The 25,229-nt window shown below is 42.7% G+C and overlaps 1 protein-coding gene across 1 annotated transcript; it reads left to right on the forward strand.

Moving 5' to 3' along the window:
- Positions 1–1,776: 1,776 nt before the first annotated feature.
- Positions 1,777–5,470, forward strand: omg (oligodendrocyte myelin glycoprotein; the record flags this gene model as incomplete). Its single annotated transcript, XM_089017682.1, is given in 3 exon segments — positions 1,777–1,964; positions 3,754–4,657; positions 4,729–5,470. Coding segments are annotated over 3 exon segments (1,110 nt in total), but the record flags the coding sequence as incomplete, so codon positions are not given.
- Positions 5,471–25,229: the final 19,759 nt, after the last annotated feature.

The raw sequence follows: 25,229 nt of genomic DNA on the forward strand, positions 1-25,229 counted from the left end.
TTGTTATGACTACAACCTATGACCTCATCACTTACATAAATACCCACAAATCTGCTCATTTTAATGCCTAGTTACTCAGCATCCTTGGTCTTATTGTAATCACAGGAACAGTCTTCATCTTTAGTGATCTACTTACCAAGGTTGCTTACCAATATGCAAATTTTATACAAATTATTGACTCGTGTTCCTTTCTTGCTTGTTTGTTTAGCTGTGACTTACCCTCATTCTGGATTTGCTTGTTGTTGTTTTTTTTGACCCAGTTAGCTAACCAGTGCTGACTCACTTGTTCTCTTGATTCTTTTTCAGCTACTTTAGCAACTATGTAAACTCACAAAATCCACCCCCTATTATACGGCGTAAATATACTCAGGGCTCTGATGTCCGATGCTCAAAACAACTCTTATCATGTGCAAGTCTTGTTGAACTCGACTGCTGACCCAAGAACACCAGAAGAAAAGTGATCAACTAATGGTATGTCTCCATGTCCATCACTCCAATCTGTCACCAGTCAATTGTCATCCGCCTTGAGAAGCACCTCTAAACGTAAATTGACACCAAGCTGCACTGTTTTGCAAGGTCATAAATGCGTACCACTTACGATGCTAACAGGAGACCTGATCCTAATCTGCTTCATTCTCCTACCCACTTCAACACTTCAATGCTGACCAGCAAAGTGTGTCTAAAATAATAAAAATATTGAAAAAATAATAAAAATATTGCATGCAAAAAAAAAATCAGAAGAGAACTGTAAAGAGTGCAGGAGTATAAAATATAAAATCCAGATACAGTATAGCATATATCTAGCTAGCTATCTACCTATCTATTTGCTCTTACCTATCTAGCTATTAATAATAATAATAATAATAATAATAATAATAATAATAATACATTTAATTTCAAGGGCCTTTCAAAACACCCAAGGACACTTTACAATAAAAACAAAGCACACAACAATAAAACCATAAGTAAAATGATAAATAATAAAATAGCAGATTGAACTAGACATTAGCTGTCTATTAGCTAGCTAGCTTTCTATCTATGAGTTACTTCGGGGTTGAGTGAATGCTGCCACGTGTGGCTGCCGCTGCTCACCTACACAGAAACGTATCCTGTGACTGCAAAGTGATCTTGAGAGTTTTGAAACGCACTTCTGAATGAAATGTATTTTATTATTGTTCTTATTATTATACAGTATATGCAACGGTATATTAAATTGAAAACTGTCATTTACCCAAAAGGTGGGTCTAGCACCATCTTTTGGCATATTGCGCTGAAGGAACTATGCTGAAAAGAATTTTATTTAGACTAAAGCATTAGTTTAGAGCTATTTTTTGTCATCTTGGAGTAGTTAAGGGTTTTCATTTAGATTTTTTTTTAAATGTGCACATTGTTGCTGGCAAACAGGATGATGCAGTGGACGAGAATCATCCGCAATAAATCTAACACCTCTTTATTTGTATTTTACATAACAACGCCCGATTGCTCATTTTCCTACGTAGAGGATGTTATCCACTGGAATCAAATTGGGTGGAGTGACAACACTTTATTTTCTTTTCAATGTCAGCAAAACACTAAATGTCACTACTGCAAGTAGATTAGTTGTTAAATGCTCAAATGAAGTGTGAAAGACGCTGGGTTGATGAGGAATTTCCTTCAGAGGAGCAAGCCCCTCTTGTGTATTCTGTTTTTCTCCTATTCCACTCCGTTCCATTGTCCCCCTCTCAGGGAAAAAAACACATTGCCCACCACTCGGCAGTTACAGTTTGATCCACCCTAAATGAACCATCTTCGGAGACAGGCGACATCAATTTGAAGACCAAAAAGGGGCCCCGTTGTAAACTTCTTCAGTCATACGCTTGACGCGGATGTGGACAAGGCCCACATTCTTTTTTGAGCCAGCTTGTCTCAAGGTTGAAAGTGTGTCTGCAAAGCCTTAAAAAGAGCCTTAAAAATTAAAAATGTGAGTTTTTCACTAAATTCTCTAGTTATTGTATTTATTCCTCATGAAAGTAGATTGAGTTTGTTTTGCCTTAAATGCAGCAGATATGTATTTTTTTTTGTTATTCTACTGCATGTAGTCATTTGTGTATGTCTCAGATTGACAGATGAAATAGCGAAATCCCTTATCTCCTTCTCGAAAGGCTGAGAACTTCAAATACATTTTTAAGATGAAAAAAGAGCATTTGAAAAGCACCATTGAGTTCGTTTCAACGCAATTACTGTATTTATTTGGTTGTCAAACTCCTCAAAGAAAAAACAAACAAATCTCCAGCTTCCTCCAGATATGTCTGATTGTCGGCTACCATAACATTATGCATAGTATGAAAACTTGAACATTGCGCTTTAATACAGAAAATAATTTTCTGAAATATACGATGCACAAATCTCATTTTTCTCATCAATACTATATTTTTAGTCCCTCTACACTACCATTTGTGCTAGCTTTGGATCTTTCCAACCTTTCTTAATTTTGTCCATCTATTCTTAAAAAGTCCGTCTTGAAAATGGATTTGACAGTATAGCTGCAACCAAATCCATATCTTCACCCCCTTCAGACATTGTGGGTTGACAAAACCGCTATTAAATCAACACAATAATATATTTGCTAATGCAGCTCGCGATAGATTCAGTGTGCTAGCTCTGGCCTGTATGCTCTTTACTTACGGCTAGTGATACTATGATTGACTCGTGACCAGCCAATCATTGTTTGCAAAAACTCTTGACACTTCCAGCGCCCGCAAGCAGGCCTTGGTTTGCCAACTTGAAATTTTATTGATTAAAGCAACTATTTCATCAACAATTGCCTGGCCTGCAGGACTGATTGTGAAGGTAACAAGGTAGATTTTTGACTCTGGTAACAAATTATGGCTGAAATGTGATTGGTCAAAGAGTTTAAATGCGAAAACACGCATCTGGAAGCAGCACAACAGGTGAAAAGCAATGAAAGGAAGCTGAAAGACAATTTGGAATTATTTAAGAAGAATTCATAGAAAAAATATCATTCACATTGGTCAGTGATTCAAATATTTTTAGGCCAGCAGAGAAGGCCTTGCAGGCCCTGACGGCCCACCACTGCTCTACACCCCCTGTAACCTTATATCACCATCAGCTCTCTAACTGTCTTAACCGCTGCCACCGAAAATGTTTAAAATCAATTTGAGCAATACAGTTTTGTACCAAAAGAAATTATTGAACATGAATGGAACTAGAATGCAATGTAACCTGACAGGAACATTTCATCTGGCATTAAATTAATATTCAACATAATGATATTTACTGGCAAACAAGGCAATGGGCTGCAAGAATGTGTGTGTGTGTGTGTGTGTGTGTGTGTGTGTGTGTGTGTGTGTGTGTGTGTGTGTGTGTGTGTGCGTGCGTGCGTGCGTGCGTGCGTGTGTGTGTGTGTGTGTGTGTGTGTGCGTGTGCGTGTGCGTGTGCGTGTGCGTGTGCGTGTGCGTGTGTGTGTGTGTGTGCAAACAACCCCAGCACAAGAGAAGCCTATCCAGTGCTGTTAAGAGCAGTTGCCTCCAACCTGGAGTGTGCTATCAGAGAGTAAATGGACAGTATATACTGTAGGTATATCCTCTGTATTCACAGTCCCCACTGCAAGAATCAATCTTACTTGCATGGCGTCCTCTCTTGAGGTGAAGATGCTGCGTAAGACAAACCATAATGCGCCTCTCTCTCTCTCTCTCTCTCTCTCTCTCTCTCTCTCTCTCTCTCTCTCTCTCTCTCTCTCTCTCTCTTTCCAAGCAGGCGTGCACTGCAAAATGTGTCCCCTAATGAGGCCCCTCCGGATCTCCTGCTTGTCTTGTTGCTGGGGTTACAAGCCCTCGCTGCATGCCCTGCCGTCTTCTCCTGCGACCGCGGCCACAGAGACGTGGACTGCTCACAGAGGGCCTTGCGAGATCTGCCCGACGGCCTGCGGCACGACCTGCGCTCCCTTAACTTGTCCCACAACAGACTTCAGAACCTGGACGGCGCTCTCGTCCCTTACACGCACCTGCACATCCTTGATATTTCGCATAACCGCCTGAGCCGCCTGTCTGAGCGCTTGCCTGGCTCCCTTTGCCAGCTCCGCGCCGCATTCAACCGGATTTTTCTGTTGAACAATCATGATACGGTCCACCAGTGGAACCTGAGGGTGCTTGACCTCTCTGATAATAACCTAGAGAGGACCGTTTTCATTAACAATACGCTGATCAATTTGTGTACACTCAACTTAAGCCACAATCACCTCTGGACATTTCCAACCAACATGCCCGCACACCTGGAGATCCTCGACATCTCACACAATTCACTTGTGCAGGTGCTGCCGGGATCACTGGACCGACTTCCCAATTTATCTCTCTTCTATCTCCACGGCAACCGCTTTTCCAGTTTCCCTCTCGGGATGATTGATAAGATGACGTCGCTTCGGGTTCTCACCCTGGGCAACAACCTTTGGGCCTGTCAACTGGAGGCTGCCGTGACCGACCTCCTGTCCTGGGTGCAATATACCTCAGCTCTTGTATTGGGCTGCCCCTGCTGCCCTCAACCAATCTGTGGCGGGTTGATGACAGGACGATGCAACTTAACCTCACTCAGTCTTCCTCTTGTGATGAAAGCACAAGAGTATCCTCCCAGAACCCCGCAAAGGCTTCAGTGCCTACAGATCGTAAGACCAGACCGCACGTCCATCATTCAATAGTGTTCCCAACAAAAGCCCAACTGGTTTCTCATTCGCAGGAACAAGTCAAGTCGTGACAAAAAGACCAGTGAAGGTAACCAAGTTCTTCTTTGCAACAGCGAGCACCACTATCCAGGTAAAGGAGACAAGCAGTCTTCGGGGGGAGGATGCCTCGTCTTTCGGTTGTGTCGACAACGTTGGTCAGACTCTGGCTGACTTCTTCTGACCCTTTCTTACCGTCATCTTGGGGCTGCTTTCACTCATGATGCCTAAAGGCCTGTGAAGTCTATTCGACACGAAGCGAATTTCACCTATATAAACAGACTATTGGTGTGTACCAGACGATTGCAATATAAATATTGATTTACGCCAGTGGAGGACCATCAAGGGCTGCAAAGCCTTCTCTGCTGGCCCAAAAATATCTTTATCACAGACTGATTTTAATTATATTTTGTCCAAGAATTCACATTCAATCACATTTCAGCCATCATTTGTTACCAGGGTCAGAAATCTACCTGGGCGCCTTCACAATCAGTTCTGCAGGCCCTGGAGCATCAAATAAGTATTGATGAAACTGTTTCATTCACAAATCTGATTTCGGGTTGGGAACCTAACGCCTGCTGGAAGGCGCCGGAAACGTCAGTTTTCTCAAACTGTGATTGGCTCGTCACTAGCCAATCATAGTATCACTTATCACGAGTCATAAGAGCATACTACAGAGCCAGTACACTGTATCAGTAGTAGGCTGCATAAGCAAATAGTATATTGTGTTGATTTAATAGCAGTTTTGTCAACCCACAATGGCTGAAGGAGGAGAAGAAATGGATTTGGTTGGAGAGTTACTGTTCAAGCTATTTTCAAGACGGACTTTTCAAGAAACTGGACATAATTAAGAAAGGTCGGTCATTATTATTTCCTGGCTAATGGTACCCTCTAGTGGACTTGTAGTAAATCACACCACACTTTTTTTCAGTCTTGATTGATTCAGAAGCAGCACGAGTGAAAGCCTAGCGATAAACTCCACGGTCCGTCATTGATTTACGCTAACAATCCCAGTTTACCCCCCAATCTCAACTCCACTGTCCACATAATATCTGTCCATGAACTGATTTATGGTGAGAAAAAATGGCTACCACTGTTGAAGATGACCAGGCAGCACAGAACAAGTGCAATAATAAGAAAATTTTATTTCTTGCTTGATACATGTCATCATTAATACCAATTAATGTTTATTTTGGTGACATATTTGAGCAATTTGGGACGTTTTAGAGGGATTACAAAACTACAACATTTTTTTTTCAGCTCAATGTTGAAAATTGGAATCACAGAATAAAAAACGGCATAGTGAATTTATGGGTATTTCATTCATGAATTGCCTCCACGTTGCTTTCCTTTGCTTTTCAAGTGCTTCCCCTTAAAACGACCAGCACTACAGTAATTCCATAGTGAAATTTCTTGCAATGGACAAATTTGCAATGGACAAATTTGAGCACATGATGGCACTCTACATTCAAGTTATACCTCAAAGCTGAATGCAGCTTTGAGGGAGAACCTTCAATCAGATTCTCAAATATGTCATGATGAGGATTTATGATATTTGAAGTTGATGATTACCGTTTATTTGGGAAAAAAAGCTGACATGATTTATTGGGCTTATTTAACTTTTCCCGGCTTTCATAGTTGTGGCGTTTACTATTGCGGTTAATGAATATATTTTAACAAACTGTCAGGATTCATTAACATCGTATCATTTGCTGCAGAGTATTCAAGATGTTCATTTGCCGTTTATGTTGCTGCAGATGAATCTAGCTGACCAAGCAGTCGGGAGATTTTTTTTAAGAAACATTTGCATCGGGTCATCTGCTGTGTCTAAAAATAAAATATGCACAAATATATATATTTTTTTGTTTTGCCACTTTTGTGTCAAAACCTCTTTTCCCGGAGACCTTGTTGGGCTGCACTTTAGACATTCGTACTTGCAGTTTTTATTCGACAACAGGGTGATGAATTATTCAGCAACTACATTTCCCTTGAGTAAGCATACTAACTAAGCATAAAAGCATTAATACCAGTCAGGCATTTTTTCACACTTAATCACAGTTGACAACTACCGACTCCAAATACATCTTTGAAGGGTAATCATAGCACGATAACTCAAATTTAAGGTTGTTTGTTTTCTGAAAAATGTTTGCAAAATGAACAAATACAGCAGCTATTGAAAATGAACACAACTGAAGCCTGCTTATATTTTGGAAAAAAATATGCTTGGTGCATAAACAATTTTTATAATCACAGTTAATTATGCTGGTAACAGCATTATACTTGTTTGATTTTCTTGAGCTGAGACAAGACTTTTTTTTCGTCATGGATTCAGGACCACTGACTCTGAGGTGGGCTCTCCGATCTCTGTGGTTGAGGAGCAGTGTGGTTTTCGTCCCGACCATGGAACAGTGGACCAGCTCTACACCCTTAGCAGGGTCCTCAAGGGTGCATGGGAATTCACCCAACCAGTCTACATGTGCTTTGTGGAATTGGAGAAAGCGTTTGACCGTGTCCCTCGTGGAGTTCTATGGAGGGTACTTTGGGACTATGGGGTACAGGAGCACCTGATACGAGCCGTTCGATCCCTATACGACCGATGTCAGAGTCTGGTTCACATTGCCGGCAATAAGTCGGAATCGTTTCCAGTGAGGGTTGGGCTCCGCCAAGGCTGCCCTTTGTCACCGATTCTGTTCATAACCTTTACGGACAGAATTTCTCGGTGCAGCCGAAGCGTTGAAGGTTTCCGTTTTGGTGGCCTCAGTATAACATCTCTTCTTTTTGCAGATGATGTGCTACTGTTGGGCCCTTAAAGCGGAGCTATCCAACTCTCTCTCGAGCGTTTCGCAGCCGAATGTGAAGCGGTTGGGATGAGAATCAGCACCTCCAAATCTGAGACAATGGTTCTCAGTCAGAAAAGGGTGGAATGCCCTCTCCGGGTCGGGGAGGAGATCTTGCCACAATTGGAGGAGTTTAAGTATCTGAGAGTCTTGTTCACGAATGAGGGTGTAAGGGAGCGAGAGGTCTACAGGCGGATCGGTGCGGTGTCTGCTGTGATGCGGACTTTGTACCTATCCGTTGTGGTGAAGAAGGAGCTGAGCCAAAGAGCAAAGCTCTCAATTTACCGGTCGATCCCAACCCTCTGGTCACGAGCTATGCGTTGTGACCGAAACAACGAAATCCTGAGTACAAGCGGCCGAAATGAGCTTTCTCCAGAGATAAGGTGAGAAGCTCGGTCAGCCGGGAGGGGCTCAGAGTCGAGCCACTTCTCATCCACATAGAGAGGAGCCAGATGAGGTGGCTCGGGCATCTGATTAGGATGCCCCCTGGACGCCTCCCTTGTAAGGTGTTCCGAGCGTTCCCCACTGGCAGGAGACCCCGGGGATGTCTCCCAGCTGGCCTGTGAACGCCTCGAGATCCGCCAGGACGAGTTAGAAGATGTAGCTAGGGAGAGGGAAGTCTGGGCTACCCTACTTGTGTGTGTGTGTATATATATATATATATATATATATGTTGGGCCAAATAATTGTTGTATTGTTGTGAAATAAGGTGGGATTTATGATTTAGTTGCATGTTTGTATGGCTTGTACATCACATTTAAAATTCCTGCATTTGTCAACCTCAAAACGATGGACATTCATGAAAGATTTGTATGTATGCATGTGTGTGCGTGTGCGTGTACGCGTGCGTGCGCGTGCGATCCTCCGAAACACTGGAGCTCCGGCAGCCTCCTGCAACTGTGGAAGAGTGCCGGTCGTCCTGGGCTCCCCTTGCCACCAGATCTCACGCTCCTACAGTGAAGAAATGCTGCTGGGACATGCGCCCCCCCAGTTGCACTTAAAATAATTTCACTGCGCAGATATCCATCTCTACCTCGGTGGGACGATCTACCGGAAATGGACCGGTGTCTGGTGACGGGAGCATGTATGAATGCACCGGAAGCTCCTAATCAGAACTCTGCACTCCAGCAGCACGGGGCTATTCATGGTCGCTAGCAGGTGGAATTGAGTGGCATCGGCTCCCGGCAGAACCCCGTGCGACTGAGCAGCCCTATTCAGGACCGCACTGCTCACCCCAATTGGGGAAGGGCCTAGAAAAGGTGGCCCAAATATTGCCTACTCCAAAAAATCCTGGATAGGCCACCGCACCTATCGGGAATTCCAGTCAGCGGAAGAAATAAAACCAAGAAAATAATCCCTCTCATACTGGCATCATGGAACATAAGGACACTCCTGGACACCAACATCAACACTGATAGACCTGAGAGGAGAACTGCACTCATTGCAGCCAAACTCAGTGAAACGAGACTCCAGGATGAAGGCTCCTCGAAAGAAGAAGGACAAGGTTTTACTTTCTTCTGGAAAGGATACCACCAAGGAGGACAGCATCAGCATGGTGTGGGACTTGCAATAAAAAATAGTCTCCTACTAAAACTCCCAGAATCACCGATTGGCATAAGCGAAAGGCTTATGTCACTAAGGATCCCTTTGGCTAATAAAAGATACGCCACCCTTCTTAGTGCTTATGCACCTACCCTACCATCAAAGGAAGTGTTCGGGTAATTCGCTATACGACATCTTTAAACATCTCTTTCGCATAGATTGTTTACGTTTTGGACTTCCTGATACGTCATATCCTGCCTTCCTTTACATGATGTCACATCCTATTACGTCACCCGTCTTATAAATTCTCTTCCAGTCTCTCTCTCTCTCTCTCTCCTTCTTCCTGCCTCCTCCTCGGACGACACCGCGATGCCCCTGCTGTCTACAAGATTAAACTAATTTATTATGTCCAACACCTGGCTTCCTGCTGATTTAACCATCCTCTGCCATCAACACCCTGAAAAGCTATGAACCAGGGAAGAACGATCACTTCCAAGCCATTAGGAAGACGCCAAGGACAGCTTTAAGGCATTAAATGAGGTCCTCCGCAGCATACCTAAGGAGGAAAAGATCTTCTTGCTGGGCGATTTTAACGAAAGAGTGGGGAAGGACAACAAGGTGTGGGGTTATTGATGGGCATGGTATCGGCCATGTCAATGCAAATGGTCTACGGCTGCTAAGTCTTTGTGCTGAGCATGACTTGACCATCACAAACACCATCTTCCAACTGAGCAAGCAACAAGCACAAAGCATCCTGGATACACCCACACGCTAAACATTGGCACCTGATCGATTACGCCATTGTGAGACGCTCAGACATAAAAGACATCTTGCTCACTCGTGCAATGAGAGTACCTGAGTGCCGGACTGACCACGTCCTGCTATTTGTCTCCAGAAGTCAGGGAAGAAGAGGCTGGACTGCACCCGGCTAGCAAAGCCTATGGCTCGGGACAAACTCTGTCTCTCTCTTGCTGAAAACCTGGAAGACATTGAGCCTATCCTGCTGGGAGAGGACTCCATTGATGGAAAATGGTCCACTATCAGCTCCAGGATGCTTGTGGCCTTCCATATCAAGTGCCTCCAATGCATCATTGGGCTCTCCTGGAGAGACAGTCCCCTACACTGAAATACTCTGCAAAACCAACTGCACCAGTGTGGAGGCTACAGTCACCCAGCACCAACTTCGCTGGCTAGGCCATGTGATCAGGATGCCAGAAGAGCGCTTGCCACGTAAGGTGCTTTATGGCCAGCTCCATCTCGGCCGTCGCCTGGCAGGAGGCCCAAAAAAAACGCTATAAAGACCAGGTGAAGACTGCCATGAAAAAATGCGGTCTGAACCCAACCCAGCTGGAGGACATTGCAGCTCAACGCTCCATCTGGCGGCAGCTCGTCCAACGAGGCATAGAGAAACTTGAGGAACACCGAGGTGACCGATGGACCAGGGGACGTCGAAGGAGACATCATGCCACTGCCATACCCACAACCCCAGTCAATGCCTTCACCTGCTCTGCCTGTGGCACGCAGTGTGGATCACGGATTGGGCTATACAGTGAAATGAAATGGTCTCACCAGAAGTAGAGCTGGACTGTCATCATTGGACACGATGGACAACCTTGAGCAAGCAAGTAAGCAAGTGTGCGCGTGTGTGTGCGCGCGTACTGTTTTGTGTGTGTGTGTGTGTGTATAAATATATATATATATATATATATATATATAATATATATATATATATATATATATACAGTAAAGTCTCGTTATATCGATACGCAAGGGAATCCGAAAAATATCGATATAACCGGGACTATCGATATATCCGATCCTGTGGGGGGGGGGGTGCGTAAATGTGGCATCTTTGTTATGGCATGTAATTTCATCATTGGGTTCATGGATTGCGTATCTAACATGTTTTTTGTACAGTAGTGAAGTGAAAAATAAAGTTGTGCATAAAATAAAAACGTCTTTACACTTTTTAATGACTATTTCCTTTCAAAAATGCAACCAACCAATGCTAAATCGTCAAGTTCTATTCACACGAAGCCACGAACGCCAGCATGTACAATCATATGAAAAACAGTGATTGTTGCAAACAATAAAGATATCTGGATGCAACACAATTAAATACTGTACATGGATGAAAAACCAAAACTGCAACGTTTACATAACTTAGGTGACGTTCGAGAGTGTCTGAATAGAATGCCGGCGTGCAGCTGTGACGTTACAACAGCTTTTTAACTAACTCATGAAACACAAAAAGTGATGTTGGTTGCCCTTTAATGCACAGTATGGAATGTACAGTCATTTTCAAAATCATGACGCTTCAGCAGACAAAACAACAAACATTGTTGCAAAAAACACTTGCATTCATGTAACAGTACATGTACATAACACTGCAATTAGTATGTATGTAAGCTATTTAAAAAAGTCATCAATCTTCTTCTGCTTCCCATTTTTATATTTTAATATGAACACTTCCATCTTGTTTAACGTTTCTAAAAAACCGGATGCATTTTCTACGGATTCAAAGAAAGATCGCGTGTCCGCAACCCCTTGCAACGCTTTTGTCGAAGTTGCAAAAGGTGTGCATTCAGTCGCTTCTTCTTCATCGTCATCAGCATCATCATCATCACGGGAATCTACTGTGGTATACTTGGCTTTGACCTCCGCTGCGATATCCGCATCTGATGAGCTTGGGAATGTCGCAATGTCTTTGTCGACTGCGACATACGATGCAATGTCGGCGACTTTTAGCTTTTCAGCCAACACTGCAAGAGGAATGTTGTCGTCATCCTCTTCGTTAGCTGCAGATGTTTCCTCACTGCACCCTGGATTTTCAAATTTGCAGTGACGGAAGCAGTTCTTGATGTTGTTTTCGGACACCGTGCTCCACGCTTTGGAAATTGCTCTGATGGCATCCAAAACAGTCCATTGTTGAAGACACACAAGCAACCGTCTGATACACACGAGCTGCCGTCTGAAAATGGCGTCTGCTCGAGAGAGCTGCTCACGTAACAAGACACGTGACCAAGTTGACCAATGGCGCAACGGATATATCGATGTAAACAACAAAAATGGCCGGCGGGGGATGAAAAGGAGCACCGTAATAACCGGATTATCGTAACAACCAGGTATCGTACTAAACGGTACTAATTATACATAAAAAGACTAGAAATGTGCAAGGGAAATGAAAATAATATCGTAATAAGCGGTACTATCGTTATAACCGATATCGATATAACGAGACTTTACTGTGTATATATATATATAATCCGCGTCTCACCCACCATGGGTTCTGCGCAGTATCCGTGCTGTTCCCAGCACTGCGCTTTTCTGGACCAAGATATTCGATGTTGTTTCCGGGATCTGTTGCAACCACTCGTCGAGTATGTATATATATATATATATATATATATATATATATATATATATATATATATATATATAGTCTTCTTGTGCCTGGATAAATACAGAGGGTTGTGCCAGGAAGGGCATCCGACGTAAAAGCTTGGCCAAAACAAACGTATCATACCTCTGAAGATGGAGGTTACTGATTCGCTGTGGCGACCCCTTGAAGGGAAAGGCCGAAAGGAAAAGAAGAAGAAGATACGTATTTTTTTTCTAATTTGTATTTCAGCTCCACAACTCCCAACTGCTTTAAGCTTCATAACTTTATGACAGTCTCTTCAAAGTGTACTCGGGAGGTATTGCTGCCTCATACTAGCCAATTATTTTTCTTTTTCCGGACAACACAAAGTTGTGTCAGATTTCTCTTCTCCTAATAACTGACAAGGTGTAGAAGGCTTGTATCATTTGCTGCTGCCATTGCCTCCCCCTCTTCATCTCTCCGCCCGAGATTGTTTGCTATTTGGAGTGGACTGGCTCTTCCCTTTTACAGTGACTATTACGTGTTATGCCTTTGGAAGTAACACAGACCACTATCCCTTTTAATGTTTATTTCTATTCAAAAAATTCCTTCAAATATCACAGCATGCAATTATAATACGCATCACCCACCACATGTGGTGAAAAGAAAAGCAGTACTGAAGGTGAATACAACTACGCTTTTCTCTTCTGTGGTAAATGTATCTAAATGGTCTTTTAACACAGGGGACTCCAATGTCTTGCCTTTGAGGGACATGTTCAAAAAACAACGGAATGCATTTTTGCTTATAATATAGCAGTTGAGGAATGAGAACACACGGTCGTTTGGAGTACGTCTTTATTCCAACTGCTAACAAGTAGAAAGAGAGACAAAACGGAAACTGCAGTGAAATATATGTGATATAAACCCGCCCCCTCCCGTACACCTGCTGGGTGAGATGTCTGGTCCTAGTGCCCGCCACACAGCCGCCCCCAGAACACCCAGAAGGACAGTCAAGGCAAAAATCTTGCAGGGGGCTTGACCAGCCTGCCACAACGACTATGCAGTCCGTCGTTCGGTGGTGAAGGTGAAATTGCTCGGGCAGGTGATCCGGGTGAGAACTGAGTGGGGGAACGACACTCAACCCTGGCATGCCGCGGAGAGGCTGGAGGTTTTCAAAGAGGCCAAAAGGGGTTATTACTGCAGTTTTTGGCACATCTTCTGCCTGTACCGGAACCTGGTGATAACCGCGAACGAGATCAACTTTGGAAAAGATCACGGCTCCGGCCAAACATGCGGAAAAGTCCTGGATGTGTGGAATTGGGTAACGGTCGTGTGTGGTTACATTATTAAGCAGACGAAAATCACCGCACGGCCGCCAAGAACCGTCACTTTTGGGCACCATGTGTAATGGTGAGGCCCACGGGCTGTTGGAACGCCTCACGATGCCCAAACGCTCCATCGTCGCGAACTCCCCTTTCGCCATTGCCAATGTTGCCGCGTCGAGGCGACGAGCGCGGGCAAAAACTGGCGGGCCAACCGTGGGAATGAAATGTTGTACCCCGTGTTTTGTATCGGCATTGGAAAAGGCGGGTGTGGTTAACGACGGATAATCGGTCAGCAGGCGTTCATAAACGTTACCTGACGTTAAATAAATTGCGTGCGTCAACGCTCCAAGCCCCCCAGCCTCACATGGGAAAGTGGCGAAAGAGATGGCGTCGATCAAACAACGGTTAGCAATGTCCACAAGCAGTCCATGAGCGCATAAAAAATCCGCGCCGATTATCGGAACTGTAATCGAGGCCACAATAAAGTCCCACTCAAATTTTCGTTCGTGGAAACACACAGTTACCGACCTGGTGCCAAAGCTGGCGATGGGCAAGCCGTTAGCTGCGCGCAGGGGAGGCCCACATCCACCTGTGTCTTGTCCGAGGCCGTGAGCGTCAGCAGGCTTACTTGTGCCCCGCTGTCCACCAGAAAACGTCTACCTGACGAGGAGTCTGTGATTAAAAAGCAGCTCGCTTTCGTTGCCGGCACCCACGGCCGCTATTGGGTGCCGGCGCTGCCGTTTCCCGGAGCCTCGTAGGTTCAGGGTGGTGTGCAGCATCGGGCCTTGGCGCCAAACCGCTGGTGGAAAAAACAGAGGGCTTTCTCGTGTCGCTTCTGCATGACCACTCCGGCTACTAGGGTCGGGTCGATGTTCGCTGCCACTCCGCCGAGGGGTTCGGCCGTCACGCCTTGCACGGCGAACCTCCGTGTCGCCAGAAGCACCCGGTCCGCTTCTTCAGCCAAACCTTGGTAGTCGCCGGTGGCTAGGCACGTCGAGTTGGCTAGCACGGCGCGCACAGAGGCCAGTAGCTGGCGAAGGAACACGTGGGGGAACAGGAATCCGCCGTCATCCGAACCTAGTAGCGACAACATTTTGTCCATCAGGTCCACTGCTGTTCCGTCGCCGAGTCCGGGAAGAGAAAGAAGCCTGTCTGCTCTCTCAGAGGCCGATAACGTGAACCGTCGGACCAGCAGGTGTTTGAGCGCTGCGTATTTTTCGCTCGGTGGAGGTGCACGCAAGAGAGGCAGCACACGACGAGTCGTCTGTTCGTTGAGAGACGCCACGACCAGATAATATTTCGGCTCATCTGTCGTGACGCCTCGTAGGTGGAAAAGCGCTTCCACATGTTGGAACCACGAAGCCGGGTCGCTATTCCAAAACGCGGGCAGCTTCGCGGCGTAGGCGGCAGCTGCGAGCTGAGGCGCCGGTCATGGCGGCATGGCCGTGGAAGATATCTCTTCGTCTGCTGCCATGAACATTTCGAATGTCGGGGTCACCAGTGTAGCAGTTGAGGAATGAGAACACACGGTCGATTGAAATACGTCTTTATTCCAACTGCTAACAAGTAGAAAGAGAGACAAAACGGAAACTGCAGTGAAATATATGTGATATAAACCCACCCCATCCCGTACACCTGCTGGGTGAGATGTCTGGTCCTAGTGCCCGCCACAATAAAACAATTATCAAATATTGTGAAGACACATTTTTTGAGCCTTTCTGAAAACACTCAAAGAAACATTAAAATAAAATCAATGTGGTCCCTTGAGATACAAGCAACCTACCTTGGGAGTTGTTTTTAGATTTGACGTTCATCTGGAATTGCTTTGCTGGATTGCTTTGAATTATCACGCAGGAATTTGACATGGTGAACTAATCTAAAAAAAAAGAGCTTCTCCCTCGTTTAATGTCACTCCCACTTGTAGTCCAGTATCCAACTAAACATAATCCAAATAGTTACAAGTGGTGTATTTGTTGTGTGTAAACAACCTCATAACTTGGTCTTTAAATCAGCTATCTTAATGTGACTACATAATGAAAAACAACATTTGCATCATATTGCATAGCATCTATGTGGTGGTGACATAACGCTTTCAGGGGCATACGACCTTTTTCTCCGGAGGAAAAGAATACTGTACTGATTACTGTCAATTACTGAGTCACATACAGTAGATGAGTCTAGTTCTTCTTCGTTTTTTCTAACAACGGTATTATGCTGCCACCGAGTGAACAAGTCGCTCACATCTGGAGAAGCAGCATGGCTAATGTTGATTGTTACACCGATTTATCTATTGTTTGTTGAAATTGTGAGATAAGGCATAAAATAATCGCATACTTAAGTGCAATTGTAAAATTGAGGGGAAAAACATTTAACATTAGATTATTTTTTGAAATCCCTTTTCCCGAGAATTGACCTCTAAAATGTTCATTGCTGTTTAGCTTTTATCATCAATATAGTGGGACATCATCGTGTCATATTAAACACAAATTTGTCCCAGCTTTGACCCACCTGCACAGTCACACGATCAATCGTAACCCCAAATCAGGCTGTTACCCAAACTAAGGACGCTCCAATGTTGCACATAAAGTTTATCTGATAAAAGCTAATCTGTATTGACAGCTTGCATCTATTTGCCAAGTGTCTTGCTGTCTTTTTCTGCCAAGAGCAATGTTTTCCCATCTGGGTGGTGATCAACTGAAAAGGGAATGTGTAGGAATTGGGAAATAAGGCGTACACCAGCCGAAGCCGGGAGACTGATGAGACAGGCAAAATTCAACCCTTCAGCATAGTTGGGAGAGCGGGGGGTGTTCTGTGGTTGTGGTGCATCTTGCTTCTTGTCTGGGTGGCACTGACAAGGCAAGGTCAGTGTTAAGGTCTTTTTTTGCAGTAACAGACTTCAATGCATGGTTGTAATGAGTAAGTGGGGGGAAAATGTAACCGAAATGATCCAAAAGACTGGCTATTATTATTATTATTATTATTATTATTATTATTAACAATAATAATAATACACAAAAATGTTAGGAGTGGGGGGATAAGGTGCATTTTTGTCAGTGTTTCTTTTTGTTATATCTGCATTCAAATAATGAATGAATAATGTCACGACTACACTTTGAATACATTTTGCAGACATAATAGAAGCACAAATGCACATTTGAAACAAAAAACTTATTTGATATACCCTATATAAGTGTTTTCCATTTCCTCTCTCAGTGGAGCTATTCTCGACAGAGCTCTCCAAAATGTCGACATGGACCTTGGCCCTCCCGCTGCCTTCTGTACAGGTGACAGGATGGCAGGATCCAGGGACTTGAACACCGTCCTCCATCATGTGCAGCGCACACACTCTTGCTGGAATCATCATAGACTCCCGAGGCTTGGTCGGAGCAGCGGGGGCATGTACTTATCTCCTGGCCCAGTGGAGCAGGTAAATGATGTCATCGTCATCCGCTCGTAATTGAACAGCATTGGCCTAAAGAGTCCCACATCTAAATGCGTTTTTTAATACTAGGGCTGAATGACAAGACAATGACACGTTTGTCATTGCATTTGAAAACAAATACCAATCTCAATCTCATTATGGGTTTTAATGAAAAATAAGTAGAAGAATAGATATTTTTGAGAATCGTCTGTTAGTACAGAGGACTTCAAGCCATTGGTTGTGGTCCACACACGGAAACTGAAAAATAAATAAATAAATAAATACAAAGATGTTTGTTTTGAAAATCAAGAGGAGACATGAGTTAAACATTCTCTCCCATTAACTGAAAATGAGCCCCGCTCATTGAAGAAAAAAACAACGTAATTACAACCACAACATTCAGTGTGAACATGTCATCAAAATATTGTTGATTGTGAAATTAGATCATGACACCCATTCATAAAGATGGAAAACCAAAGTATTGCACATTCAAGCCTTGCTATTTGACTGTTTGTAGACTTTACTTGATTACACACAGAAAAAAAAATCTGCACTAAACAAATGCGGCTCACAATATATGGAGATATCTACAGTATATCAATACAGACAAGGATGGATGGATCGATAGATAGATGGATATACCAATTTCATATTGTCCATTCCTAATGCACATAAACTGAATCCCAAAATACAAAAACAAAGAATGTACAATTGCTAACTCTTCAAACTCAGTTCAGTCGGTTTAGGCGGCATCGCTCGATGTGCAATAGAGTTTTGGCTTCAAAGAGAAGTTCCTTTATTATTATCATTGACTGCATTGTTTTGTTTTGTTTTTTTTTGGGTGGAGTGGAGGTGACAATATACTCTGCTCAATGCCTCAACTGCTGGTCATGACAATGCAGTTGAAAAAGCAAACTCACCATTAATACCAGCTCAACCTTGGCAGTGGTCTGTGCTCCCCTAAGTGCTTCTCTAGTTGAGAAACATGATCCCACCTAGGGTCATATAGATTTTAGATCAAGCGGAAAGCTCTGATGTGAAACATAATCTGCACTGTTATGTTTTTTTTTCTTCCAAGTTGTTTGAGTTATATTGTATATCCCCCACACCCCGATTAGATATCATGCAGTCAGTTAAGGATGGTGAGTTTCCCATTCTGATGCACAATGAAGGCATATTGATACCTGCAATTGTCAGGGAGTGAGGAATATAATGTCTCGCTAATAAACTAATGTGTATCATGGTTGGTTGCAATTTTTTTTTTACACTTTTGTTGTCATTTTCATGCTTGTCATTGGCCATTATGCTTTTGTCTACATGGTATTTACGTGAGCATTCGTTTGGCAAAATTAATTAGTGTATGTAATCGATATTCAATTAATTGTACAAGTCGTATTTACAGTCGCAACCAGTCCCAATTCCGGTCCCATGGTTATCATCACAACATCAATATTACATTTTCATTTCTTAGTAATGTGATTAAATGTCAGCATATCGCAGTGGCCTCATCTATGTGGAATGTTAGTGTGTAGCCCCTGGCACAGTTTAATTAACTCATCTGTGGAGTTAAAGCGGGAATAATGAAAGAAATCATTTATCACCAGAACATCTTTTCACTGATCTGCCTTCAAATCGTCTCTCTTTGGTAACAAAGGTGGCCATATGATAACCACCTCTGGGAAAGCAAACACATTGATGACAAAAACAAGAATCTTGAATTTGTTTCACCAGTTTCAGCGGATCATTTATGTCCGGAATGTGCTTTTTAAGCAAGATGAAAGGGCTGACAGACTGCTTTTCGGAGGCTGGCTAATTCCTGAAATAGGACTGTCAATTATGCATGTTACAGCCTGGCTTCCTCCCTGCAGTCGGCGGCTCGCTCGCTTTAGTTAAACAGAGGGGAAAGACACTAGAGGGAGACAGTTTGTGCACATCTGCAGCTTTCACGGGTTCACAGCCACCCACCCCCTCCTCCCACTCCAATAAACCCTCCAGAGAAAAGCATGATGACTCAATCCAGAGTGATCAATAGATTTTTTTTTTGATAACTCCAAAGGATGACATCGTGTTGTATTAATATCCCAAGCAAGTGAACAAATTCATGGAAGTGAAAGGAGAACCTTCAGAGCCCCCTCACATTGAATTGTTCCTCATGGTTATGCACAATGAGAAGGGCAACTGCGGCAATTACAGCTTGAAACGTGAAATCTCATAAACATCAATTTTTTTCTCTAAAGCACAAATCCGAAGCAGGAATAAGTGTAGAGAGAAGCGTCCTCACGTGATCCAAGAACAATTTGGCCAAGGTCAGGGGAATATTGCGAGGGTTTAAAATGATTACTGCAACAGGAAATAGGAGGCCTGCTCTCCAAAACGCCATCTCATAACTCTGCTGCTTCTCTCACTTTCTTTCTCCTCTCAGCTTTTTCACACACTATCAATTTTATTTCTCTCTAAAGCCTCAAATCCTCCAGTTTTCATGCAAAGGCTCGATTAGTTACAAGCGCTTCTCCGTACCACCCCCCCCCCTCCCCTCTTTTGAAACGAGGTTCATCTTTTTGCTATTGAACTGCGAGGATGCATTTACACTGACACAACTATGCTTTCAGAAATCCTTGCGCTCCCAAAATATGACTGTAAAGGTTTCATTATGGTTCCACACAGATTGGTTCATAGAAGTTCTTTGGAAAAACTCATCCCAGGAATATTTTCCCCACCGGGACCTTTAAAAAAAAACCTTGAATGGCGTTATAATATTATTGAATCTTTGCCCATACCTTGTTATGAAATAAGGGCAGTCATTCAAATTATGTTAAAGTATGACATGTTGACAGGTTGAGGTGAATATTTCATTTTTCTCGCTTGAGAATCTCACTCAAATATTATGATACTTGTCTCGTTGCTTTCTGCTGTTGAAAATCATAGAATGGAAAGGCTGGGATAACAATGTTTAAAAAAGAAAATTGAAGAAGCCAACCACCGTTGCAAAATGGGAGGACGGAATGGGAGCGGAAAAACTAACATACCGCTTCCTTAGTCAACCTAAACATGAAACTTTTAGTAAATAATTGTGGAAAATAACATCAAATAGGACGGGAAACAACAACAAAACACAAAGTAGATTTCCCTTTCTCACACGTTCATGCATTTTGACGGATGGGTGCTTTACTGAATAGCCACCGATTGCTTTTTGCTTTTTGTTTCCCCGCAAGACACAGGCGGCTGCAATATGGCCACCTGACAAGAGATATCTGCTCAAATGAGAACCCCCCACCAAGAAAAGTGTTGTCATTTGGGTTTTTATCAAAGTCATTGTTTGAAAAACATGCTGCCAGGCCAGATAAGGAAGCTTCTCTGGTAGTGTTCCTCATAGACAGGCCTATTCACTAAAAGAGCTCTGAGTGCAAACGATAGTAAAAGCTTGGTAGTCACATTTCAGTCAGAAACTTGGGAGTTTTCAGTCCAAATATTGAAAAGATATCAAGCATTTATTTATGATTGTGCACCGGTATTCTGGCCGGGTTACAAAATTGCAACGTGTTTATAGAACATATTGAGGCCGAAGCTCAATGAAAAACGACACCATAGTTAAAGACCCTGCGGGGCAAATTCAAACACTTGTGTGTATATTCGGAAAATAATGTCTGGATAGATGTGCATCTCATTGTCGGTAGTAAGTGCTAGGAAGGGTAGAACAGCAAAAGGTTTAAATAAATAAAGTTGACCAATTCAATATGGCATCCAACATGGGTTTTGTGCTGGCGTGTCTCCTATACAGTGCCTCGTAGTTCCCTTGTGTGTCGGGATCTATCTCGGCCACCAGCGGCTGAGAATGGATATTTTGACAAACATGTCGTCATGTATGCGTGTCGACAAAGAAGCATTCATTTTTCAAGACCCAGCAGTGCGCAAAGAGAACGGATCATGATTTTTTTTCCTGTTGCCCTCTAATTGCTTTATCGACAATATTGAAAATGAGAATGTTGGTCAAAGAACTTTTATGGATAACATGGAGAATAAACAAATCTGTCGCATGAAGAGAGACTAATGTCCAATTATGTGGTTGCATAAGTGTGCACACCCCAAAATTGATACTTTACTCATTCACTTCTAGACATGTGCAAAAATGTGGCCAGTCCAGTGCCAGGGTTTTGTTCAATGTCACTTGCATTCCAGGACCCACAGAATATTGACTTTTAGAATTACATCAACATTCAATGTGCCGTAAGAAACCTTAGGCTCTCTTCTTTCATTAAAAAAAGAATTAATTCCTAAATTATATGGGTCAGGAGTTATATGAGCTTGAAATGACTATCCAAAATATAATGCAACACATACATATTGGTTTATATAGCGATTTAACAACAGCTGAAGCTGGAACAAAGCGCTAACGTGGAAAAAAAGGGAAATTCGCCCCCCTTGTGGAAGGAAAAAAAAATAGTGCCAGAGGTCTGGCCAGCGCTTTATTGGTACCCAAGCAAGAAAAGACAAAACCCAGACTGAGCGCTCTGTCATATTTTCAATTCCCAAATGAGTTAATTACATCAATCTGTCCTTCTGACACATTTTGACATGAGAAAATAGCCTAAAAATGAGTCAGATATGATGAACATTAGAACCTGATGTGTATGGATACAGCATCAATCCCCGTGGGAAAACACTTCCATAATGAATATAGACGTGAAAGGCCGTGCCTCAGGGTCAGCAGAAAGGATTTGGACCTTTTTGTGCTCTTGAAACCTGCGTGTGTACAGGTTTAATGGCTCAGGAGACTTACTCTGATAATCAGCTAACCCTCCAAACCAAGAGTAGGTAAGATTTAGAACATTTGCAGACTTTGCTTTCTTCTATATTGTTGGCTGCTTTCGAATTACCAAATAGTGATTCGCTGTATTGATTCATTGATATCAACATGTTTTAATTTTATCATGTACACGGCTTGGTTATTAAATACAGACTTGCTGTGTGAATGGATTTTATGATCCGTGCTTAACTCATTCACTGCCATTCACGAATGTATTCGGGAATTGGAAATTGACGTAGAGTGACTCTCCCGAATTTGTTTGGGTTTCGTTTTTTCTTGTCTGGGTGCCTATAAAGCACTGGCCATGGCCTCTGGCAATGTTTTTTCCTTTCCACAAGGGGGCAGCATTTCCCTTTTTTCCATGTTAGTGCTTTCTTCCAGTTTCAGCTGTTGTTAAATCCTTATATAAACCAATATATATGGATTGCGTTGTATTTTGGACTATTGACCTCATTTCAAGCTCGTATAACTCCAAACCCATATAATTTAAGAATTAACTCTGTTTATCTGATGAAAGAAGAGAGTTTAAGGTTTCTTACGGTGCATTGAATGTTTATGCAGTGAATTAGTTAAATTTGGCAGCCACATTCACGTGTACCCTACTGAAACAGAAAATTCAAACCCACTACTCATGAATCATTCAGTAAAAGCATCAAATCAAGCCCCTTAGATGCACATTTAATCATCGTATTGCTAAAATCTAGTAGCAACAACTATTTTTTGTCCCCCTCCGACAGACTTGTTTTAGCCTTGTGTGCTTGTTTAAATCAGATGTTCAAAGACATGGACTGATAGAAGCATATCTGTAACATTAATTTTGAATATTTGAAAGGCCAACGGCGGTTTACTTGTAAAGACAAAGTTTTCATGTGAGAGTCATGAGAATGCTCAGTGTCCAATCAGATATGGACAAAAAGTACTGTATGTTAGGTTAGCTGAACATTATGAATTGTATGTAACAGCGAATGTGTAACAGTTTGAACAGTCCGTGTTGGCCTCGGTGGCTTTTATGCAATCAAAGTTCCCCCAGTTTTGTTGACATGAAAACTGCTAAATTGACTCATTATGACAACTGAAACGACAAAACTTTTTACTCTGACACAATACACACATTTTATGCCACAAATTATTTTGTTGAAAATAGAATCTCTAAAACAATTTATTCAATGAAGAATTTGCTTCTCTGAATCTGCTGCCACATAGTTAATGCTCCCTTGTTCACACTCCTCCATGTCCTCTCCATGAATCAATCAATCAATCAATCAATCAATCGATATTGTTCTTATTTACATCAACAAACGTTGACAACGTAATGATCTCAAAATTGTAAGATTAAATATTAATTATTATAATTCAAGTGTAGTTCAGTGCCATGGTATGTGACAGTTGATAGTTTCCACCTATGCTGTGCTATTTCAGGGTACTGTTCTGACTGTCTGTTTCTCCTTAATGTTTGTTAACCAGTCACTGGCTAGTTTATGCTTTGTCCTTTATTCTGTCATACAGGCTTGATGTCTCACAGTTTCTAAACTCGGATTACTCAGTACGTCAAGGTTTCTCACAGTCAGAAGGTCAGCTCTCTTCCGTGTCCTCTGCATCCTGTCTGTAGTCACTTTGTATTTTCTGAAATCAATTCTTTTACTTTTCGTGTCAGGTTGGCTTCTGCGTCCAAATTCTACTTCCCACGAGACGGGAGTGTATTACACACAGATCATGTAATTTGTTGAATTTTCAGTTTATATACAGTAAAGTCTCGTTATATCTATATTCTAGGGAGTCCGAAAAATATCGATATAACCGGGACTATCGATATATCTGACCCTGCGCGCATGTAATTTTCTCCGTGCGTGCATAGAAATAGTATCGATATAACCGGGACTATCGATATATCCAATATCGATATAATGAGACTTTACTGTATATCTGTACATCATTAGTAGTTGGAACAATGATTCCCAATCAGTGTGCTGTTGCACATTCGTGTGCCTTGAGAGGTCCTCAGGTATACATCAGCAAATTATGGGTTTGTATCCAGGGTACGGCCTTCCTGTCTGGTTCTCCCTGTATATTTTCTACAGATTGTCTATTCTGGCTACTTCCTGTGTTCCAAAAAGATGCATATGATGTGGATGTAAGACTCTAAATTGTCCTTTGTGTGAGCGTGAATGTTTGTCTTTGAGTGCACAGCTATTAGCTGGTGAGCAATTCAGGGTGTGCCAAAAATAATTTGTTTAAGTTTATATTGGTGACATGGTGGTTTAACCACCATGTCACCAACCCGTATTTATGCTAACAGACAAATTCTGCTAACCCGTTTTCCTGGTTTGGCCACGTACAATTTCATATAGAGGAAGTACTGCTGCATTCCTGGAAAATGAGAAGTTGGAGTTTTAGTTGTATTAAGTTCATCCTGTCTAGTTGATATCTAATTTAAAACAGATTCTTATCTTACAGACAGTGTATTGTCAGTGTTCAAATGCCTGACATGTTTCGGCGTCTATGTCCGCCTTCGTCAGAGTGTCCAGCTCTGGGACACTCTGACGAAGGCGGAAGTAGACGCCGCAACATGTCAGGTATTTGAACACCGACAATACACTGTCTGTAAGATAAGAATCTGTTTTAAAATGAAATAAGTTGGAGTCTTCCAATCTCTGACCAGGAAGAGTGCACTGAAGCGTTATTCAAAGTGGGAGTGCAGTTTTACACAGTCAGAGAAATAGTCTCGAAGCCACCTTTGCAGAGTTGCTTCAATCTGAGGTTTCTCAACCATGGTGCCACTCGATGTGACACAGACCATGAATGGAAAAGCATCAACATAAATCAGTGTCACAAATCAATGTCCTGTTCGACACTCGACTGTGGTTGAGAGAACATAATTTGCTGTATGTTGCACATTGAGCTCATTTGACAGCAAAGTTGACTTGAACTTGAAGAGGTGAGGGGATCCGTTTAGATGACACAGCAAGTGTTACAAAAGGGTAGAAAAAAGATAGAATAACAGCATTGCCAGGGTTTTGCGTGTGTTTACATGGCCTGTCAAAAAAGCACGAACACAGCCACCAATCAGGAACGCTACACTGCAGCAGATGTTGCTGACCCAGATCCCCTCTCGGTCAGATGAACATATCTGATGGCTATTTTGATCATCTGGAAAAACCTTGTTTCAAGTTAATTTTCAAGAAGGAAGGTAATTTCCAGTAATTAAAAACAGGATGCTTTAAGTCAAAT

This window comes from Hippocampus bargibanti, linkage group LG16, assembly GCF_051943395.1.
Source record: "Hippocampus bargibanti isolate YZ-2025 linkage group LG16, ASM5194339v1, whole genome shotgun sequence".
Lineage (NCBI taxonomy): Eukaryota > Metazoa > Chordata > Actinopteri > Syngnathiformes > Syngnathidae > Hippocampus > Hippocampus bargibanti.